The sequence below is a fragment of the Callithrix jacchus genome, chromosome 3 (assembly GCF_049354715.1).
Source record: "Callithrix jacchus isolate 240 chromosome 3, calJac240_pri, whole genome shotgun sequence".
In the NCBI taxonomy this organism is placed as follows: domain Eukaryota; kingdom Metazoa; phylum Chordata; class Mammalia; order Primates; family Cebidae; genus Callithrix; species Callithrix jacchus.
Window position 1 is genome coordinate 108899488 of NC_133504.1, and position 16382 is coordinate 108915869.

The 16382-nt window shown below is 36.2% G+C and overlaps 1 protein-coding gene across 31 annotated transcripts in view; it reads left to right on the top strand.

Moving 5' to 3' along the window:
* Positions 1–16382, top strand: part of FAM13A (family with sequence similarity 13 member A) — a 425230-nt gene that overhangs the window by 382241 nt on the left and 26607 nt on the right. For all 31 annotated transcript variants that reach the window (XM_078366841.1, XM_078366843.1, XM_078366849.1 and 28 more), the window contains 3 exons: positions 2421–2497; positions 2879–2921; positions 11154–11301. In XM_078366841.1, the coding sequence (XP_078222967.1) occupies positions 2421–2497; positions 2879–2921; positions 11154–11301 (268 nt within the window). The remainder of the gene's footprint in view (positions 1–2420; positions 2498–2878; positions 2922–11153; positions 11302–16382) is intronic.

The following is a 16382-nucleotide window of genomic DNA, read 5'->3' on the forward strand; positions in this document are numbered from 1 at the left end:
GGAGGGTTCTTAAACCTATTGATAAAACGTGTAAAAAGTGGTAGGGAGGGAGTTGAAGAAGTTAATACTTACTTGTTTTAACCCTGGAGATCCGCTAAGCTTTCTCACATCTCACAGCTGGTTTTTGCAAAGCTTTCTATTGTGTGACCTAACTAACTTTATTCTGTAGTTCCTAACACCTGTATCAATTATATTTTTGTTCCTCTGTTTAGGTAAAAAAAACAGTCGTCTAACAGCTTCTAACTGAAATATCTCTAAATTTAGATAATGCTATTATGGCTTATTTTCTCTTCACTCTTTTTCTTTCTAAATATTTCTTTTTTATGTTATTATGCTATTTTATTATGTTATTTATGTGAAATTCATGTTTCAGAGCTTTAGGAAAACCTAATACTATTGTACTAGATCTTACACTAAAGATTTTGATAATCTATTGAAAATTACCAATGAGAACTAAGATTCTTTGTCATAGATATATCCCTCTTTATCAGGAAAGTCACATTCGGGAAATAAGAGCAATTATTCTTGATTTAATGGGAACCATTTTATAAAGGCCTCTTCTAACTCAAACTGTAGAGGTATAAATATAATTGAATGTTGTAATTTTTAATTTCTCAGATCCATTCTAAAATTATCTAAGTGTGTAAATTGATGTTTAATATTCTAATGGCAGACACAAACACTGTATTTCCTGTTCTTGGAACAGTGTCTTAACTGTGAACAAATAACAGTAAAATATTTTCCTTGGAGACATTATAGCTTTAGAAACAATAACATCAACAATTACTACTAATATTCATTAAATGTACCAGGCATTATTCTAGTACTTTACCTATTATTTTATTTAATCCTCCTGGCCACCCTATGTTAACTATTGTTGCCACCTTCATTTTCCAGATGAGGAAATTAAGGCTCAAATAGGGTCATACAATTGCCAAATGGTGGAACTGGAATTTTAACCAAGGTATTCTGAATTAGAGCTACCATCATAACTATTATGTTATGTTATCTCCCTTTATTTCTATTCTTTGATGGAGCCCAGGGTGTCAAACTGAGAATTCCAGGCAAATTGGCCAAACCAACATAAATGGAAAACAATACAGCTATCTACCAAGTCAAAAATTAATTTTCTACTCTAATTATGTGTTTATTTTGTGGAGATGATTGTAAATGCCAATTTCATGGGATTATTGTGAACATTACTTAGATTTACTTAGTAAAGTGTTTTTTTAATAATGGGATGTTATTGATATGTAGATGAACATATGTTACTTCCATATATATAATTTACTTTGATGATACAGGATAAGTGGATTATGCTTAATATCCTTTTAATGCAGATGTAAATCTGAGTTCAACAAAATTCAGGTCCAGATTTCCAAGGCAGCTATGTTTTTGAGTTTACTGAATTCAGATATTCCCTTGTTTGCTTATTTGCAATCTTCCTTCAAGGAAATGGCTTACTTTTTCTGTGCCAATCACCTGAATTATATTTAGAAAGCATTGGCTATATTCACAGAGGCAGTCAAAAAAAACCTTACATATATGCCTCCTGGTAAGCAGTAAGCCTACCTGGTCAGCCTAAAATACATACTATTCAAAGTAGGTTTTCTGTTTTTATTTTTTCCATCTTAGCTAATACAAAGATTAACAAATATTGCAGAAAGAAAGGTTCTGAAATTTTCATTTCTGTTTATAGGTATGTTACAGCTTAGGTATAAGCAACATGTCACTCTAAATCATATTGGCAGTATACATTTTGTGTGTGTGTGTGTGTGTGTGTGTGTGTGTGTGCGCGCGTGTGCATATATGTATAAATGTATATATATGTATCCCATGAAATTGGCATTTATATATGGAGTATACACATGTATATATGGAGTATATACATGTGTATACTCCACCATCAATCTTATCAATATACACTAAATCAATATACACTAAATATATATAAAGGTGTATGTGTGCATGTGTATATATATGTTTTTAAACATATATATATAGAGAGAGAGAGAGAGAGAGTAAATGTTACAGCATTTTCTGATTAGATTCAAGGTCAGAGTCAGATTCCTTGATTCTAAGTTAGAGCCATCCTGATTCTCTAACAATCTGGGTTTTGCTATTTTGCTATGCAATGTGGATAAAACCTAAGAGAGACATTATAGGCTACCATGACCATTTCTATGATGCTATGACATATCTTTGTTAAAGGAATAATAAAGTTCAATATACAATTCTGTGCAAGCATGATATAATAAACTGTCATAATTTTGCTAGTTTAAACAAAGATTTAAAAATATGAAGACTAGAATTAGTTTATATATATATATTATTTGATTTTTCCATTTTAAAGAAAGGAGGATCTGCATTGCATATGTCTTACCATTCTTATTGGGCAATCAATAATGGTTCTGTTACAGAATATGGAAAGTCTCAATTCCACAGGATCTCATGAGAGAACTGGACCTGATGATTTTGAATGGATGTCTGATGAAAGGTAATTTTAGAATTTTCTCCTCATATTGTTTCCAAAGGCAAGAAAATGTTATTTTCATGTAATGCAATGTGAATTATAAGAACTAAAAAGAATGGAATTACAGGACTATATGTTTACCAACAATATTTTATAGCAAAGAAAATGCTTACAATAGAAAATCTATCACAGTGGTATTGAAGGCAAATAACTACAGTCATGTTTATTTGTGTTTCCAGTTTTGCTTTGTTTTGATTAATCTTTTGTTTTGTTTTTTAATTTTATAAGTATTTGGTTTAGAGCTACTCAACATACTTTTAAAATAAAATCATAATATCAATGGATGAAAAACATTGTTATGAAACAAGTATTTTATGATTTTTTTGTTATTGCTGTTATTTATAGCAAAGGAAATGAAAAAGATGGTGGACACAGCCAGCATCTCGAGGTGAGTAGCTAACAAGTGAGAGTAAGACTATGATGGGGCTATTCATATACTCTTGAGTATACCTCTGAAATATTAGTCTGTCAATAAGGGATAATGAGATAAGTTAACAGGACTGTGATTGATTAGAAAGGCAAATACCAAGACTTACATATTCCTTGAGAAATTATAAGACCTCCATTATTTTCCTTTGTGAATTACTTTGTTTTGCTTATGATGATAAACTTTAATAGCATAGGGATTTCTCTTTAGATTTTTACACAGTAAAACAAAACAAAAACCCAAGGCTACTGGTTTTATTTTCCACAATTTGATGCATTTTTTAAGTGATTGAAATATATAGGTAGTGAGTCTTAGTCACAAGGATTAGGTCAGGAATCTTCAAATTAACATAAATTTACTTGGAGTTACTTAATCCAATTTGTTTGCTGAGTTTCCGCTCTCATTTTAAATAAACAATGGAGAAAAAAATTCTCTCACGACTCCCATGTCATCTGTAACTTCAAGTTTCATTTACTTTCCTGACCTCCCACTTGTTCTCTGAGGCATCACCATGCTGACCTAAGTATTTGGTTTCTCTTACTCACAATTCCAGCTTTCATTCAGTCTGCTGAGCATCATTTTTAATTGATCTATGTGTATTTAACCTTCAAATACTTCCAACTCCACCTTCAGTCTTACCCATTTTTGCTTTTCAAGAATTAAAGTTTTTCTTAACCTACTCTTAAATTCTGACTCTTGATATAAAGAGAACATTCCCTCTAACCCAATAATTTTTCATCTCTGTTGGGCACTGATCTAATTCACTGATGGATTTATTCAACAACATATATTAAATCCTGCTAGGTACAGGTACTGTGCTAGGAGATGAGATTTAATAACAGCCAGTATATTCCCCCATGGAGTTTTATAGCATAGCAGATTAAAAATCAGAAAGCTATGGACTCTCTTAGAAAATTGTATTCTCATAAAAAAATTATATATAAAATTCCTAGAAATTAACCCCCACTCCCCGAACACCCGAACACACACTAATGCTGTAGACTCCACATATCTCTTGTATTCTTGTCATATGTATATACTTCTTCACCCGATAACTTAGCCAAATATTAAGAGAGGAATGCTTCTTCTTTCTGACCTCACAGCTTCTGAGCCACTTTTTTCATCTATTTCCAACTCATTTATGCTTCCTTCTTGGGACCCAGGCAACAAGCTGACATTCTTTCCTTGTCTCTAGGCATCTTTTTAAAGATCATGTTTCCCCCATGATAGTGTCGTGTCATGTTTGTTTTTTTATGTTTTTATCCTTCCATTGCCATCTTCCTCTGCTCACAGCAAGCACCTACTCATCAGCTATCTAACATGGTTATAAAGAAAATCGCTTTGCCAGTCTCCTGGAGAGGTCTTCCCAGTTCTTTCCTTTGATGCCTGCTATGTTTTATGAGACAAAAGGAAATAAAAGTAACCTTTGTGGATGGACTTCATAGCATTAACTCATAAATTCCAAGTGGCACACAAACTAAATGGCAAATTAAACTGAACTCAATCTGCCTTAGTCTTTGGTGGACAGCTCCCAGGGCAGGGGATGAATCATGGGGAAACAATCTCACATCCTTCTTCCATGTTCCAGGTCCTCTTGTTATGTGTGTTACCCATGTGCAACTACCAGTCAGTGCCCAGTGCCACTGCTGGCACTGGTTAGGCATTCACTAATAATAATCATTGTCATCATGATGGTTTCAGTTAGGAGATAAAATTAGGTGGTGAACTAAAATCTAGACTAAGCTCTCTATGTCACCTTTCTATCACAGCTGCACCAAAGGAGAAATATGAAACATCACTCCATAAGATTGGGGTGATTTCTACCTGTGAAAGCATGTGCTTTTCACCGAAGACAATTTATTTTGTTATTATCCATGAAAGACAGTGAAAAGAACTGTTTTCCATTTTGTAAAAGTTTGTTACTTACTACTTTTTAATATATGTAGTACTTCCTAAAACTTATACCACTCAATAGTTAATCAGGTTTTTTAGTAAAAACATCAATAATCTTTAATTTTCAGTCATGAAAAATAAGTTCATACTTTGGTTACTCGTCTTTGAGTTCTGTTTAGCAGTATTTATTTTGTTTCAGGTTTCATTGCATAAGATTGAGATGTCAGATTTTACATGCCCACTATTGAATATATATTGTAATATTTCTAATTTTGTTTTCCATTAAGACAGATTTCATCCTTATTAATATTGTCATTCAAAATTCTCATAAACTCTCAGATTCGTATAAGATAACATAGCATATGACACATCTTGGGGAAAGGTGATTTTTTTCCTTATTTGGGGGGGGACTAATATTTCCATTAGAATGAGGAACATTTGTTTTCAGCCTCAGAAATGCTCTTTAGAGAGACAGGCAGAGGCTTCTCTTAGACCTGCTGCTCAAACACAAGTGGACTTACAATTGTGACTCCATTTTTAAATAATTAATTTGTTTGTCTGAAGGTGTGTGTTGAAAGTGAACATGGGCTTTGTTTCATGTCTTTTTAATTTTTTTAATTATGCAACTAATCTTATCCAAAAAGGTTCTCCTGAGATCTCAGATGAGCATTAGTCAGAGTTACCCATTTCTATTTCATAAGAGTTCCTTATGTGGTTTGGATTAAAGCTTTTTAGTGACCCACCAGCAATGAGAAAAAAAGTTAAGAGTCACTTTGAAATGTCTAAAATTAAAGTACAGTTTCTTCAGGTAGGTTCAGAAAGGCTGACATTTTAATAAAATATCCTATCTGGGCGATATGAAATGAGATAACATAAGGCACACTGGGCATGCAGAATCTAGAGTCTTTGTTCTTTTGTTTATTTTTAAACCCTTTTAATAAACTACAAGTATCCAGAAGAGAGGTCATCCTTAAAACTAGCAATTTCTAGATTCTAAAAGATATCCCTGAAATTACAGATTTTCAGAGTTCTGTTTCCAAGGGAGTTTATACTTTATGCTTTAATTTAATCCCTTCTGATCAGTTATTTTCTATGATGAAAATATTTTATGCTTCTCTATAAAATCTGGATTATTAAAACTAAAACCTTACGATGAATCTCTGTTGAGAAGTCAAAACAAATAAGAATTATTAACTACATGTGAAGGAATTATGTTATCCGGGAGAGATTATTTTATATCAGAATTCTAAGGTCAGTGAAGTGTTAAGTTCTTTCAAAATATTTTTACATACTTTATGCTTTCTAAGCCTACTGCTTAAGAGAGCTTAGAAGCATACCTTTGATAACAAACAAGACATTCATAATTAAAAAAAGGCTAGTTCCATATTTCTTATCCTGCCAAAAATAAGGAAACGAAAAAGAGAAGAGAGAAAGGAGAGAAGACAAGGCTTTTCAATCAAGACTGAGAATTAATATTAGTATCACAAGATCTCAAGTTCAGGCTTTTATTTGACCTGAAAAAGCAAATTTCTGAAAAGTGTATTTATGAAATGGAGGACTATTATTTTGACTTCACTGTTTTCATGGAAGCTTTAGGACTTTATTTTAATATTATAACCAGAAAAGTTAAAAAGCTCTATTTACTTCAAATTCGCATCCACATCCATCCAATAGCCAAAGGCTAATGAAGCTTTGCAGTTCACATGGATTTTGAAAATTTATGTCCACTTTTCATTATTGTCAGGCCAAACAAAAAATATTTATGGTTCTGCTTAGTTCTTCTGTTAATACTGTAGTTTCTTCCTGTGCAAACTGCATTAACGTACTCTCTGATATTGTCATTCCTGGCTCTGATAAACTATTAGGCCACTTAATTATATCCTGTGCAGGGCAAAAGAAGGAATAAAACAAAAATGCACCAACTATTTGAAACCAGAGAAAGAGCAGAGTCAAATAAAGTCTTGGGATAGAAAAAGGTATGTCCAACTAGACAGGGACAAGTCTTGGCAAAGATTAGACTGATAGCTTCATAATTAATGGCTCCTTGACCTGAATGTGAAATGTTACCTGAGGCCCCAGGGGAGATGAGCTCTCTTCATATTTACCCCATAGCATCCTGTATTTCTTTTATAACATATAGGAGACTCGACACTTTGATGTTCAGTGTCTCTCTTCTGCACTAAATCCTTTATCTTGCTTGCTACAAAATTCCAGCACCAGGGACACAGTATGTGTTCAGTAAACATTTGCCAAATATATGAATGAATGAATGGGAAAGGGAGGAAGGGTATAATGGAAATAGCATTGTTTACAGTTTCTGTAGGCTGTTTTATACACGTTTTTTCGTTTTAACCCTCACAGACCTTACAAAGTCTTGTTCCTGTATTAGAGAGAAAAAAAAGCAAAAGTTCAAAGAAGTTTACTCACTGAAAGTCTTGCAGCTAGTAAAGCTGCTACCTAAATGTGAGTCTCTGCCTCCAAATCCCATCCTAATATGTCACACTATATTGCCTCACCTAAGAGCCAAGCAGTTTGTTTAGTACACATGGTGTGTTTTCATATAATGCAGCATTTTTGACAATGCTTAGTGTATGACATCACAGTACGAGGATCTTAGAGTTGAAAATTGTGAAAATAATTTACTTTCTGATTTAACAGAAGATATTAGACATGTAAATAACAAAAGTTGAAACCAAAAATATTTTGATATTTGAGAATGCCTTTGACGTTTTAACCTTAATGACCTAGTGGGAGATATAGACAAATGATCATCTTTGCAATACTATCTAAAGAGCCCTATTAGAGAGGGTGGAGCAACTGGGCAAGATGCTGCACCCAAACTAGGCTACCATTTGAAGGCAGAGCAGTTTTTATGCTAGTGTTTATGGAGCCTGAAGAACTTCACCATGGGCCATAGGACATAGGACAGCATCCCCAGCACCCACATGTACAAAAAACCATCAGCAGTCTGCAACCCCAGGCAAGGCAACCCTGTTAGGTTCATAGACCAGCAGGGCCAAAAGTTGGGATTTGGGCAAGTAAGACAGCAGCCTCAGGGATCGATGGGAGCACAGCAGGACAGGGCCAACCTGCACGTGCATTTCCACATGCGGTTAGGGTGTGCTTGGCTTAGTGTGTCCAGGGCTGTGGCAGTTGGTGTAGGTTTGTGTAGGAGGGATCTCTCCACTGCTGTGCCACAGATCAGCCAGGAAGTGTAGCTCATGTAAGTTGACATAGGTCTATGGTGTGAATGACCTAATGCCTCATTATATGTGACACATCCTCGCTTTCTGTTTATGGTGGCTCTGGCTGTCCTCTGCAAGATTCCAAAAACAATGACCTCTGCACTATTCCCGAAACATAGAAAAACTGACCATGCCTCAGGGCCTTTGCACTTGTCTTCTTTCTTCCTGGAATGTTCTTTCATAAATGGCCCACTTTCTCACTTCCCGTCACTTTATCCCAGAGACTGTCCCTGACCACTCAATATAAAATAGAGGCCTCAACCACTACCACCAACATCCCTCTTACATTGGTTTATTTTTCTCCAGAGACTTAACAGTTTTTGGGTGATTACCTGTCTTCTCTGTAAGACTCATTAGGACAGGGATTTTATTTTGTCTACCATAGTTTCCCCAGTGTGTGAAAAAACTAACTAGCAAATAGTAGGTACTGAAAAATCATTTCTTTTGAATGAATAAGCTTTGTCTTTGTATCTCTAGCACCTGATATAATAGGCAGCACTATTATGAAATAATATTTATTGAGTATATAGGTATATAATATTTAGCCCAGCATATGAAGCCTTTCACAGTCCAGCGTCTACTTAGCTGACACCCTTGTCATCTGCCATTCCCCCTTCCTGTCCTAAGGGCTGGTCTCCCTGAAACTCTTCTCTTGCTGTGACCAAGCATACCATGCTCTTACACCTACATGTGCACTTGTTATTCCTCCTTCTTTCTGTGTGATGAGCTGTCCTCCCTCATCCCTCCAGCCCACACCTATCTGCCCCCAAATCAAAATTTCTGTTGCTGATTCATGACGGATACACCAGTGGCTCTTTTCACTCGTACTTTTTCATAACACATTCAATGCTGTCTTCCATCCTTTGTTGTAGTATGCTTCCCCTCAAATTGCAGTTGTATTTGCCTTGTCTCCAATTCCCCTCTCTAGCAATTTTGAGGTGTGCCAGTGTTTTATTCATTTGTTATCACATGGTGTCAAATAGTAGCAGAGAAAGAATGATGGCTTCCATTTGTGTCTCTCCTGCCCCAGACACCATGCTGAGGTCTTTCATACCTTCTGACAGATATTCCAAAGAACTTTGCAAAATTGGTATCACTAATGCCATTTTAAAGGTTAGGTGATGGAGGCTTAGAGAAGGGAAGCAACTTAGCTAGGGTACCAGGCTAGTAAATGTCAGAGCCACCCTTCAAACCCAGGTCTACCTGTAAGCAAAACTCTTGTCCTTTCTATGGCATTATGGTTTAAATAATTTGATGTGTATTCCTTATGAAGGAAATATGATACTTTAAAATCGTCTTTCTGGTATTCTTTTTTTGACGTGTGTAAATGTAATAAGCATCATAAGTCTTTGTTGAGAAAATGCTTAGTTGCTATATGCATATATGCATATTCTCACACTTTTGCTTCCCCCTGCCTACACCCCCATCCCCCTCAACCCAGGCACACACACGATTGGTAACTGAGTGGCTTTGTAACGTAAAAAGCTGAGAACTGCATTTGGGCATTTGACCCTGGTCCGCTTAGGCTTTGGCTCAAGGGAAAAATACTTTTTGTGACATAAATGCCTAATCTGTTTTTTTCCCCAGTAAACAAACAGCATTTTAAAAGTATCTTAAAGCTCCAGATATACTTGGCATTTCTATAAGACTTTAGTAGCTCATCGTGACCTGATTGATGATATTTCATTTTATCTCAAATGTGAAGAAAACATCAGTCTCCATGCATCATTTAATGGAAATATAATTGTAAAAAGCCCTGCCTGTCCCCTGATGATTTCAAAGTAGGTTGGATAGCTATTAAAAGTGGCTGAAAGTCTTAAGTTGTGCTTTATTTTAAGCATCGGAACATTTCTCATACATTAATGAAATCACTTATGATTTCCAGATGTTTTTAGTTTTTTCATTTAATGATAGTATATTTGCCCAAATACATTTCTAGTTAATCCTAAAGAGAATCTTTTGTACAGATCTGTGCTACTTAAGGAATACATTTATAAGCCAATGTTTCATAAACACTTTTGATTATAATTGTATGAGACAGGGAAGAGTGACAATGGTTGAATTTACAGATTGCCCAGAGAGCAAGGTTAAAAAAAAAAAATCAATTCCAGTGCAGTGTGTTTAAACATAAAATTATTAACTTGAATATCAGCCTTTTGGGGAGGATTTCTCCATCCCTCAGAGGTCCGAGCCTAGTGTGGGTGCCACCAATAAGCAAAACCGAGTGTAGCCAAGTATTTAATATTCAGAGTAGATGAACAGTAGGAAAACAAGTGACAGTTGCCTATTTGTAAGGCATGAATTATGCATCACTGACTTGCCAGCTCTTGACTTTTTACTTTAAAAAAAAAATTGCTCCCTGTGTAATTTTGGCTCATTTCCAGAGTCCGTATTCTTTACTGCTAGCTGAGATGAGATGCCAAACCCCTGTGCTGTTTGAATTTGCGCAACAATGCTTTAATACCCAGAGCTCCTCCATAAATAGTCTGTTCTCCCAATACTCAGCGAGAAAACAACCACAGGAAATCTGGAATGTGCATGCAGCTAGCCCCGTTTAATTGATCTAAGCAGCCAGGGCCAGCAGGGGAGCGTTCGCGTACACAGCCTCTGTTCCTGGCTTGCAGGACTGTTTACCTAAGGGGCAAAGAAGTCCACCTGCAAAAGACACCATGTTGCTCCTACAGCCTTAGCAACAGCAGTCTTCCGGTTTTTCTTGTTGTTTACAGTCTGGAGATCCATACTCCTTTAAGAAAACACCAAACTCCTTTCCCTCATTCCTGGCCCCAATCAGTAATCACCGAGACTGTCAGCTGCCTGCAGTCATCGGGAAAAGCAGCCTAAGGAAAGTTAAAGGAGCACAGATGGACAGTTGCTTTTTGCATGCAAGTGGCCAGCTAGGATCCGGGGGACATCAAGCCATGATTTGTATTTCTGTGCTGGATGCCTTAGCAGCTGTGGCTTGGGAGGTTTTCTCCTAAAGGCGTGGAATTGCTGCAGTTGTCTTTGGGTTTTGGGTGAGCAGTAGATATTTGGGGACATTGTGCTGTTATTGCAGAGCCCCACAATGAAGATCCAGGAGCATCCCAGCCTATCTGACACCAAACAGCAAAGGAATCAAGATGCCGGTGACCAGCAGGAGAGCTTTGTTTCCGAAGTGCCCCAGTTGGACCTGACTGCATTGTGTGATGAGAAGAACTGGGAAGGTAGGGTCGTTTGATATTTGGATGATTTACTATCAGAAAAGCATATATAAATAAGACAAATGAGAGGCATGTAACCATGCAAGAGTGTGGGTGAGAGAGCTATGCATGCAGAAGTAACAGCATTTCTAAATGACTGAAAATCCTTGACCTGGCATAGGAGTACCTCAGGGTAAATGTTGCTGAGGGTAGTTGCAATCTAAGAAAGAAAATATGCTTGCCCTTTATCATAGTGTCACCTTGCAGGCTTTTTTTTTTTCTTTGTAACTCACCAGGAGTGCTGATCTGTGCATGCCTTTCCCCCCTCATAGTACCAAGCAGAGTAATAGGGAACCAGTGTGCTTTTAAGATTTCTACCTTCTGTAGCGCGATCTTCCCACTGCTGCATGCCAGCCACCTGCCTTTCATGAAATCTCCTTCCCGTTTTTCAAGAACGCCGTTTTGGTTTGCTTTGTTTCTACGTTTGTTTTTATGGATAGATTTTATTTCAGGTTAGCAGATGTAAGGAAATTGTTTATCAAAACGAACAGTGAATATGTGCATCTTACTGAAAGCCTGTAATACAGTGCTTTAGATTTTTTTTTTTTTCCTAGAGACTTTCGGTGAAAACGTTAGAAATGTACTTGCGAGGAAGAAGAGAGTATCCTTGTCAAAACTGTGTTTCAGGGAGGATATTGCAGCAGTTTTATCGAGCTGCTTATCCTTTCATTATCCATATGTCTGCATCCAAACACATACCAACATGGATCCAAAATAAATGCCAATCTACCTCTATATAGTATGTGCGTGAAGGCTTTGACGAGGGAAAAATTGTGCACCTGATTTCAATACGGCAGGATGACCTAACACAATGACTTACCAAGGGGGTCACAGCCGTGAAAAATCAGTCCCATTTCAGCACCTGGACCTCCTTGTCCTCTCTCCCTACCCCCTTTCCTTTCTCTTTTTTTTTTTAACCAAGAAGTTATGTTAATGAACTTAGATAAAGGATCAAGAGAAGATCTGAAAAGACCACCAGGTGAAATAGAGTAAACCCCATTATGCTTCTGGTATCCAGGGCTTTAGTGAAAACACACTGTTTTTATTCTAGTTCCCTGTCCTTGCAATCTAAGAAACCTGTTCTAGTTCTTTTTATATAATTCAGCGGTGGACTTGAGATTTTTTTCAGCTATTTTCAGCTCCAAATGCATTCACTCAGCAACAAAATGCAGGGTTGTCTAATTTTTAATTTAAGTTATATATTCCTGAGTACCTTTCTGTTCTTTCATTTTTGAGTACTTTGAAATAATCACATTAGTTCTTAATTCGGACATTAAAAACAACCTGTGTCCCCATCCCCCACAAAAAGTCCCATAGTAGTCACTGTTACCCAAATAAAAGAAAAACGCAATAATCAAAAAATAAATGTTATATGTGAGTCTTAGTGATATGGTCTGCCATAAAGCTCTAGAAAAAAACTAGGATTTTTGGTTAAAATTCAAATTAGCCACATTTTTTTCTTCCTCCTGAAATGGACTCAGTTTGATTATTTTTATCTTGGTTAGTCATAAATTTATCATTTATCCCAGCCACTTAAATAAGGCTAATATAAAGCTGACAATACTCTTCAGAGTGATTGAGAAAACCGGTTTATAGTTTCATTAAAACTATTTTATTAACATAAAAAATTTTCTTTCAGATAATTGAAGGAACCAACATTTTATTTCAGAAATCTAGATATATATTTTAAAAGGTTATTGGGAAAAAAATACATTGCATTTCAATAGGCCTGGGAAAGTGAATTGTATATTCCAAGTAATTTTTGAAATCACTTGCTTTAACTTGTTTTGTTTTTGTTTTGCCAGTGACTGCGTTTGTCACTGAATATACATATCTTTAAAATCTATGTGGGTTCACATCAAGGCTATTCTGATCATTTGGTTACTGCTTTCAGTGACCTTTTTTTTAAAGATTATGTACTTATTGTAACTTTCTAGGTTACATTATAGCATTAATATAGCTATAACTATAATCAAAATTAAGGAATTTTTGCATAAAATGAGATCAATAAGTCTGATCCCTAAAATATCACTTTTTTAATAGCTAAAGAAACAAAATAGCATCTTTCCAGCAAGGAATAGACTTTGCACTAATTTGTGAATGTGAAGCCGGTGCTACAAAATATATAAATGAGAGTCATAATTACCAAAAACTATGTGAACCAGTATCCACCTGCAGGACCCATCACCAGTCTTCAAGCCACCATCTCCTCTTTTTTGGTTTGGTTGCTCCTTCCCTTCCCCATACCATTGCTCATACTCTCATTAATATAGAATTGTAAAATGTCAGGCAATACTTACTGCAGAGGCAAGCACCAGCAGGCTGTTCACTAAGTACTGCCCATCCACACGGAAATGATGTTCATTGGTTTCTGGGGCTCAGTATCAAGGAAACAAAAAGGGAAATAAAACTAAGAAATAGATTCCATACAATATGTAGAATGGGACCTTTGCGAAGTGAATGTAGGATCCGAGTCTGTTCATGCTTATTGGCAAATACTAAGCAAACTATGTTTTTAAAATATATATAGCTGTTTTAGGACACATTATTTGATTTATCCACGTGACTACTACTAGAATTTTCAATCTCCAGAGTTAAATGAATACACAAATTTAATGTACTACTCTGTGTTATTTAAAGTTCTTCAGAGTGGCATAATTAGAATGTTCCCAAGCCATCAATTATGTTGATTTGAGGATACTCCTTGTGTAAGAACTGGAGTTTAAGCACTCAGCTACTCTATTCAGTAGGTCCTGATGGAATTAAACTTAGAGGGGCATTTTAAGCTGGGCATGGTAGTATTTGCCTGTAGTCCCAGCTATTTAGGGGCTGAAGCAGGAGGAACATTTGAGCCCAGGAGTTCAAAACCAGCCTGGGCAACCTGGTAATACCCCACTTCAAAAAATATAGAGATGCATGGTATTTTTTAAATTAAATAGGGTATTTCATATATCCAGCTCATCAGTTACTACTTATTGGAAATAACTGGAAAGGAAATTCTTTAAAAATATCATAGAAAAGCAAGAGATCTTAAAAGATCTTCCACCTGAGCCCTCCTACTATACAGATAAGAATATTGAGGCAAAAGAAGCAAAATGATGATTCAAGGTAAAAGTCTCCTCACTTCTACCTGATGCCTCTTTCTAAACAATGCCAGTTTTACATCCTTGCAGGAAGTAGATCAAAGTGGTTAAGAGCCAGATTCCCTGGGTTTGGATCCTGGCTCTGCTGCTTACCAGCTTTGCAGCAAGTTAGTAAACATGTCTCGGTTTTCACCTTAATTTCCCCATCTTTAAATAGGATGGTAACAGTACATAATAATGAAGACTAGATATAGTAGTATCTACTTGATAAGTTTATTGCAAGGATTAAATAAGCTAAAATATGCTAAGTGTTCAGCACAGCATGAGCACAGAGTAGGCACTATGTGAGTCTTAGTTTTATCTTCCATAAATGTTTCCAAGTATAGTTTCAAGAAAAATCAGCCTAAGTTTGCCTTCTTTGAAACCAGAGCACAGTTTACCAAATGGCCATGGACGGCTCTGAACATAAGAGGAATCAGTGATTACTAGGTCCTCTACAGATTTACTAAGGATTAACCATGTCACACCAACCTCCTTTCTTTCTTGGATAATATTAATACTCGACTCTAGATTAGGGAAATGGTGCATTTGAAAAGACCTCAGCAGAGCCTTTGACAGGACCTTAGTGATAGCCTTGTCAGAGAAGTGGGAGACAAGACAGGTAGGGTAGTGAATTAGTAACTGATTAAGCAACTGTTCCTAAATGTGCAGATAAATGGATCAAAGTCAACTCAAATGGGAATGTTCTCATCAGGTAAAATGTCCTCAGCCCTATCCTGTTCCACATATTTATTAATGATTTAAATAGCTTGCTTATTAACTTTGCAAACAGGGACAAAGCAGATACATGAAATGTAAGGATTAAATTTGTGATTGATAAAGCTGACCACTCTGGTTCTTTCTGATAGTTTACAAGACTCGTTGAACAATTTGATAGGACTACCATTGTTCTAAAGTTAAATTTTGGAACACTAAAGAAAATTTTATAAAATTCTGCCAGTAAAGAGCCTCCACTGTGAGGTTTATGTCTTTCTATGTCTGGGATGTTCAATTACCTCCTAGCTCAGCTGAGCAGAAAGATGGTTACATCTTGCCGAAGAGTAATGGCTCTAAATAATATAGTTGGAAAGGAAATGTGGAAAATCTCAGCCCCCTTAATTCCGTGCAGATTTCTGAGAAATAAATCATCTCAATAGCCAGTTTTCTTTTGAATGGTAAGTGGATACAGCCAGCTAAGCAGAGAGTAGCTATGTCCCAGTGACCACATTAGCATTATTCAGAGATATGTTCCCTGTTTCTACAGAAAATTTCTCTTATATCCATGTGTACTATAGTGTCTGAATTGGAACTCCCCCAGGGCCTATTTTTTTTTTATTACTTCAGTAGCAAACATGCAGCTTTTATCTGTTATTTCCGACCTGCTGCGATGTCAACTGACCGGGGTGGATTAATTTTTAATAGAGAGGTATGTCATACTTATGTCCAGAGTTCATTGTGACAAGACACATGACTCAAAGCAAAACTAACTCTGCACAAAGAATTTTGATCTACATTTGAAAATGCATTTATTGTATGTGTTGGTTTAGCAAGGCAGTCCAGTGTGAAGCTTCACACTCCTCCTGTTTTTCTTTTGAATAATTCTCTTGCAGCATCCCTGTCTCTTTTCCTGCTCTAGAGTTACTAGTTAAAATATGAAATATTTCCCAAAGTAGCAACTGGGAATGGTCCGTGACTACATCCTCAAACCGGCTCTCTAGGCAATCGGACCTATTGTCTCCCACACTTCTCAGTTAGTTCTTTGTTGCTGTTGTAGTTGAGTGCCAACTATCAAAACAGGAGCCTTGTAGATAATGCTTTTAGATCATTTCATACTATAATGGGGAACAGTTTTATTGATTCCTTAGTTATACTGAACTGTGTATCACATGTCATTTTGAGTAGAAGCCTTAAATTATAAGACGA